The sequence below is a fragment of the Dipodascopsis tothii genome, assembly GCF_038497935.1.
Source record: "Dipodascopsis tothii strain CBS 759.85 unplaced genomic scaffold V1510scaffold_32, whole genome shotgun sequence".
Lineage (NCBI taxonomy): Eukaryota > Fungi > Ascomycota > Lipomycetes > Lipomycetales > Lipomycetaceae > Neoaidaea > Neoaidaea tothii.
The window spans coordinates 135,397-141,567 of record NW_027118016.1 but is presented as its reverse complement, the minus strand read 5'-3'; the positions used below and the strand labels follow the sequence as shown (position 1 = coordinate 141,567).

The 6,171-nt window shown below is 47.1% G+C and overlaps 3 protein-coding genes and 3 non-coding genes across 6 annotated transcripts; 2 read left to right on the top strand and 4 right to left on the bottom strand.

The window, feature by feature from the left end:
• Window positions 1-180: 180 nt before the first annotated feature.
• V1510DRAFT_421859 (aspartic peptidase domain-containing protein) lies at window positions 181-1,719 on the bottom strand. Its single transcript, XM_066934690.1, has one exon. It carries the CDS (start codon window positions 1,702-1,704, stop codon window positions 241-243), a length of 1,464 nt encoding a protein of 487 aa, XP_066787267.1. The 5' UTR covers window positions 1,705-1,719; the 3' UTR covers window positions 181-240.
• A 1,016-nt stretch (window positions 1,720-2,735) lies between these two features.
• Window positions 2,736-2,825, bottom strand: V1510DRAFT_t229. The gene has a single exon. It is a non-coding gene; the product is annotated as a tRNA-Ile (tRNA).
• A 256-nt stretch (window positions 2,826-3,081) lies between these two features.
• Window positions 3,082-3,178, top strand: V1510DRAFT_t230. The gene has a single exon. It is a non-coding gene; the product is annotated as a tRNA-Ser (tRNA).
• Window positions 3,179-3,248: 70 nt separating this feature from the next.
• V1510DRAFT_t228 lies at window positions 3,249-3,342 on the bottom strand. Its single transcript has one exon. It is a non-coding gene; the product is annotated as a tRNA-Ile (tRNA).
• A 178-nt stretch (window positions 3,343-3,520) lies between these two features.
• Window positions 3,521-4,860, bottom strand: V1510DRAFT_421851 (uncharacterized protein). The gene has a single exon (XM_066934689.1). It carries the CDS (start codon window positions 4,791-4,793, stop codon window positions 3,603-3,605), a length of 1,191 nt encoding a protein of 396 aa, XP_066787266.1. The 5' UTR covers window positions 4,794-4,860; the 3' UTR covers window positions 3,521-3,602.
• A 206-nt stretch (window positions 4,861-5,066) lies between these two features.
• V1510DRAFT_369204 (chaperonin 10-like protein) lies at window positions 5,067-6,092 on the top strand (the record flags this gene model as incomplete). The annotated part of the gene is made up of 1 exon (XM_066931384.1): window positions 5,067-6,092. One exon carries the CDS (start codon window positions 5,067-5,069, stop codon window positions 6,090-6,092), a length of 1,026 nt encoding a protein of 341 aa, XP_066787265.1.
• Window positions 6,093-6,171: the final 79 nt, after the last annotated feature.

Genomic DNA, 6,171 nt, shown 5'->3' with positions numbered 1-6,171 from the left:
ATCCCTAATCCCTAATCCCTAATCCCTAATCCCTAATCCCTAATCCCTAATCCCTAATCCCTAATCCCTAATCCCTAATCCCTAATCCCTAAAATGTCGCTGCATTCGTACCGCAGTTCCTCATCCTACATCTCTCAAGTGTCCCGCGCTACCAGTTCTCCAGCAACTACATACTCTTAATTGCGGCTCAAGTAATCAAAACTTATATCCATTAATGTACACAGCATATCGCGACATTGATTAAACCCAAAGAGCAACAAACGCTACTGTACCAATCGTAACTAATGCTAGCATCGCCTCAATTCGTGCAGTAGACGCTCCCGATTTCGCACTCGCACTCGCGCTCGCACTCGCTGACGTTGTCACCAAAGCGGGTGACGAAGCATGCGCCGAGGTGACAACTCCAGCGGTTGAGTTAACAGCCGTAGTCGCCCACGTTGCGACATTCGTCGGCGAAGACGTAATTATTGTCCTTGTTGCAGTCGCAGTAACCGTCTGCAGAGATAATCCAGCAGCACCATCATAGCCACCGATTCCGTTCTCATTGACCTCAATAAAATTGCTCTTCACCGTTCCGTAGTATGCTTGCGCCAGACCAACTTTTTGGGAATCCAGATCGATCACAGTGTATGCAGCCCGTAAGAATGCAATTCCGAGCATGACACTTTCATCATCAACACTCACCGCGAGGGCGCAGATCTCTCTGCCATCTTGATATTTTTTAGTGACATTTCCAAATCCGTTAGAGATCTCAACAGGGGGAAATAGCAGCTTCTTCGTAATTTCGATCGCGAAGTCGCCAAATTGAAAATACAAAGCGTCCTCCGCGTCCTCATTCAACTCGTCGCAGAACAGATCGGCCGTTTGGTTATCACTAGGAAAGTAGTGATTCACGATGCCGTCATACACAACTTGAGGAACATAAATGTCCGTGGTGGCGGAAATCAAAAGTGCATTCATCATGCCTACCGACTCCGACAAACTAGTGTTCCATGTATTGATGTATGTCAAGTTTACTCTTGTGTCAGCCACATCTGATGATCCAAGCGGAGGAACCATGTCAATCACGTGGAGATCGTTGAGGTATCTACTCTTGTCAAACCCTCCGAACACAATTTCACCCTCCGTGGCATCCGCGTCATTCAGCCAAACAGAGTATACTTGTGAGCTGATGTACCCATTCTTGACAAGAAAAGGCACAAAGCCATCGTCTCCGAATCCAAGACCTAGAGCACCATTTGCCTTAGTCGAATAGTTGGCAGCAGCAAACGTTATGTTGGGGATCTGGATTCCACCCATGGAGAAAGCATCACTGCAGTAAATTCCAGTGGCATTGTCGCCATCGACATATAGAACCTGAAATTCCTTATCTGTAGGCACATATGTCTTAGACTCAGATGTGTCATAGAGGTCCGTGAGACAAGGCTCTGTAGCACAAACTGGGTCGTCCGATGTTAAAACGTAGAGTAGTGACAGTGCAGTGTTCACTTCAACTCGCTGATCCTGTGGAGGAGTTCCCACAGTGATGTTTGTGTAATATAATATACCCCCGTTCTCCAGTTCGGCGCCGTAAGCCGTGTTTCTCTTGTGTAGGTGATTGGCTTGTGCGGCACCGTAGTCCTTTTGGATTCCAAGCTGAATCACGTCTGCATTCACGGCCGACAGCACAACGGCCAGCCCTATGGTCACTTTGCGGAAAAACATCGCGTTGCTGTCGAAGGAGTAGCGCACTTCATTCTGTTATATACACTCTGATATGTAAGGATGTATACAAACACTAGCGGTACTACCAACTTTCACTTTAGCGTCGAACCGACGCGCCCGCTTTTTTCCACCGCATCTTGCCTTCACTGAACACAGATGTCGGCCCATTCGTTCACAGTGCAAACAGCTTCTTACAGCTGTATTTGAAAATCTTTCACCGTGCTGATCAGACGCTGAGCTACCTATGTCTCGTCGCGCATTTGACGAACGCGAAGCTCTAGACGGTGAGCCGGAGTACCCGAGTTGTCGGCTAGAGATACTTACCCTGCTTTCGCGTCGCCGGGTCCAGGTTGTCATTTAAGATGCCGTACAGAGATCAAGTATGAACAATGTGGTCTACTGCTCTGTAGGCGCCAATCTCAAATCGGCAATGTTGTTTGTCCAGTAGAAGCTATGAATCCAATCATTGATAGGCAGCGCCCCTAGCTAACTGTAACCTTGTTTAGGTATATATTTGAGCAGTGGACTAGTCCAGACATGCATGCGAGGAAAACGTACAAGTAACCACAATCAAATATATTTCCGAATACCACTCCGTCTCCGTGGTAGTGGCTTACCAGGAGGAGGACGGCAACACTTGGTGGCGTGGTACCGAGACATGTTGTTTGTGGCACCTGGGACTCTTGGTCCGTGTCGATACTTCTATAAATGTACTAAGGTACAGGCGCTTATTGGTCGTGAAATAAATGTTGCATAAGAGAGCCAGCAACGATCTTCCACAACAAATCTATCCCTTAGCGCTTGCAGCATTGTAATGAACCTCGGAATCTTATTATGACATTATTTAATATCGGCTAACACGAAGAACTTGTAATCTTTCTCGGAGGTTTCTGCTGGTGTCGTAGACGTTTTTGTAAATTTCATTTTCGTCAGTCTTCGAAATTCGATTATACTTTTCACACGACAAAAACGCGTTGGGTCGATTTGAGTAAACAACCCAGAGAAGGTCAAGCGCAGCAAAGAGAGCCTGCTGGTCTCTGGCGGGATCGAACCGCCACCCTCGCGTATCACAAATGGTTGGTCTATTAGTACGATGCATCAACCGACCGGACCAAGAGACTAAGGCAGATCCTGTTTTCCACAAATATCCGTAACTGATGTGTGTACGAGGAACTGTAGTATTGTAAGTAACTAAGCAAACTGTTATCCTTCGTACTCAGCCTCACTCTATCGGATTACCATCCATAAAGAGGACTGTTTCATGCAATTATGAAGAACAGCAATTTCCGGGTTCACATGTTGAAACTTATAAAGTGGTTTTTATTCCCCGAGGCAGCTTTGCGAAAGTGCATTTACGCATATTTAAAGTATAATTAAGACACTATGGCCGAGTGGTTAAGGCGACAGACTCGAATTGTTAGATTGCGTTATCTGTTCTCGTTTCGAGGCGCAGGTTCAAATCCTGCTGGTGTCGTTTTTTTTGAGTTACATATAAACTGCAAATTAAATTTATAATTACAATCAATTTCACCTGGCAAAAAAACTGGTCTCTGGCGGGATCGAACCGCCGATCCTCGCGTTTCACAAGGAGTTGAATACTTATTAGCACGATGCCTTAACCAACTGGGCCAAGAGACCAATTACACTTTCATTCGGGAAGGTTGCTCAGTTCAATCGCCTCAATGCAGCGATTAAATCTGTTATTATCCCCTGATCCCAAAAGCACCGTTTAGCAGCAAGCTATACCTTGGTGCAACTAGCGATAAGACGGTTCAAGCTCTGCTTGTGTTCTTTGCTACTGGCGATGTACCTGTCACTAGGTTGGCAGACTTTAGTTTAGGTTCTTTAATCACAAAATGCATGCGCACACAACTCCCAATGGAGAAAACATGAACTGGCTACATTGTAGCATGCAACAAATTATCAAACGACTGCATACCAAACACATATTCTCCTCCTATCTGACTTGTTCTTATGGCCTCGCTAGCATAGTGCCGCATTTTTTCCTCGTAATCTTTAATACTTCGAACCGAAACACCCTCATTCAAGCAATTAGCAAGAACGGCCGCGTCCCTTAGAGCAGTATTTGCACCAATCCCTGCTGTTGGGGCCATGGGATGGACAGAATCACCCATGTAAGTAACCAGTGAAGCCTCCCATGTAGCGATATTGGGCCGTGCTGTGAGGAGCCGGAAAAGGCTCGCCTGCAACGTGTCGCCATGCGTAAAAAAAGAATTAAACGATGTATCCCACTTGGCCGTAATTTTGTGAACCAGATTTATGCAGTCACTGGGTGTCATTTTCAAAAATGTCTCATCTGGCACTTCGAAGTCTCCGTTGTTAAATGTGAGTACCCAGAACAGATAGTTGCCTGGAATATCTGACTCGTGTTCAGGATGTGATTGAAAGATCATTGACTCGGTTAAGAGGCTGACAGGACTTCCCTGAGTGGTATCTCTAATTATGGCCATACTTCGTTTGGAAAAGTGTGGGTGGGACTCCAAGAACCGTTCGCTCAAGGGTATTTTGCCAAATATGCTTCGTCCTTGCGTATCCAAAGGCACTCTGTTCGCGAGGCCCAGATTAGAGATCGCTGAATGTACACCATCGGCTGCTACCAATGCAGAGCCCTCCGCGAAGGATCCATCTTGGAACTCAACGCGTACACCCTGGGGAGAGCTCGAAAAACCAATAACCGCTTTGTCGAATTCCACTTTGCTTTCAAGACCCGTAAGAAGGACTTGTCGTAATTCACTACGATCTGCAGCATATGGTCGTCCTCGACCACGATTGTTCATAAGTGGCCATGGCGTGTCTGGCAGGCCAGTCAGCGCATTAAGACATTTGGGCGGTCCCACGCCCATGTCTGCACAAGTGCTCTCAAACTTTTTGAATAAATCATCGGGAACGCATTCTTTGATCGCGGCCGCTCCCCGATCCGTAATGCGTAGCCTATATCCCTGTGCTCTGGTAGTGATATCACTGTCTCTTTCGAATAGTCTAAAAGGGATACCGCGCTTTTTCAGCCCTTGGGCCAGTGCAGGACCGCTGATTCCTGCACCAGAAATCAGGACAGGGAGACGGCTCATAATTGGGAAGACCAGCGAGTGTGCTGCAATGTAAAGTGTGATCTCTACCAATGCCTAGAGTTAACCGGATATTAAACGGATATAAGAAATGTAGCCATAATTCCGGTCAGGCGTTGGGAGTTTGTACACATGCTTATATAATCATCGACCATGCGGATTTTCCTAAAGTCCGAAAGCCGATCTGAACGTTACTCCGGCCCGGGGAGAATAATCTATAAATTAGAAGCAAATCGAGAGGGCGAGTGCATCGATTACGGATATTAAGACGACACAATGACTACAAACACTGCTGCTTGGTTGGAGAAAGACGGTGCTGCTCTCAGCATTGGACCAGCCAGTTATCCTACACCGGAGAGTGACCAGATCGTGGTGCGCACTCGTGCTGCGGCCATCAACCCAGTCGATGGTTACATTCAGACAATGGGGCTAAAGTTGTTCAATTTTATGAAGTACCCGACGGTTCTCGGAAGTGACGCGGCAGGCGAAGTTGTCGAGGTGGGCAGCGATGTTACTACGTTTAAGAAGGGAGACCGTGTCACTGGTCTTTGCTTTGGCTGGGCTCTGGGTAAATTTGAGCAGGGCGGATTTCAAACCTATTCCGTTCTGACATCTTCTATGACTGCAAAAATACCGGATGATATGTCATTTGCAGACGCGTCTACTATTCCGTTGGGATTGACCACAGCAGCATGCGGATTTTACCAGGAAGAATACCTTGATCTCCCTTACCCTACGTTATCACCCGCGCCAACAGGCAAGACGCTTCTTATATGGGGAGGAGCATCCAGTGTGGGTTGCTGTGCGATCCAACTAGCGGTCAGTTCCGGTTATGAAGTTATTACTGTGGCGTCACCAAAAAACTTCGAGCTTCTCAAGAGCATCGGCGCTACTGATGTGTTCGACTACAACAGCCCTACAGTGAACGAGGATGTCATTGCAGCATTCTCCAGCAGAGAATTTGGTGGAGCTCTTGCAATTGCCAGAGGGTGCCTGAGTAAAGTGTTTGCGGTTGTTCAAAAGTTGGAGGGCAATCGGTTTGTGGCGTCGGCAGCACATTTGGAAGACGGCGTTGTCGTCCCTGACGGAATTGGCTACAAGTTCATCTTTGCTACCCGTCTTCCCAGGGACGTGGTCGGACCAGCAGTGTTTAACAGTTTCCTCACAGACGCACTTGCCAAAGGAAAATTCGCCATCGTCCCCGAAGCCAGGATTGTTGGTCATGGCCTAGACAAGGTGCAGGAAGCTTTGGACACTATCCTGGAGGGAGTCTCAGCTACGAAGCTTGTAGTCACACTGTAGACACACAACAGATCGTGGTATCTTTACGAAGCAAATAAATTTCACTGTCAAGATCGATAGACCTTGCTATGCTAACGAA

What these genes read in the sequence shown, in the direction of transcription:
- V1510DRAFT_421859 (XM_066934690.1), bottom strand. Translation starts at nt 1,704, where the DNA reads ATGTTTTTCCGCAAAGTGACCATAGGGCTGGCCGTTGTGCTGTCGGCC.
- V1510DRAFT_421851 (XM_066934689.1), bottom strand. Translation starts at nt 4,793, where the DNA reads ATGAGCCGTCTCCCTGTCCTGATTTCTGGTGCAGGAATCAGCGGTCCT.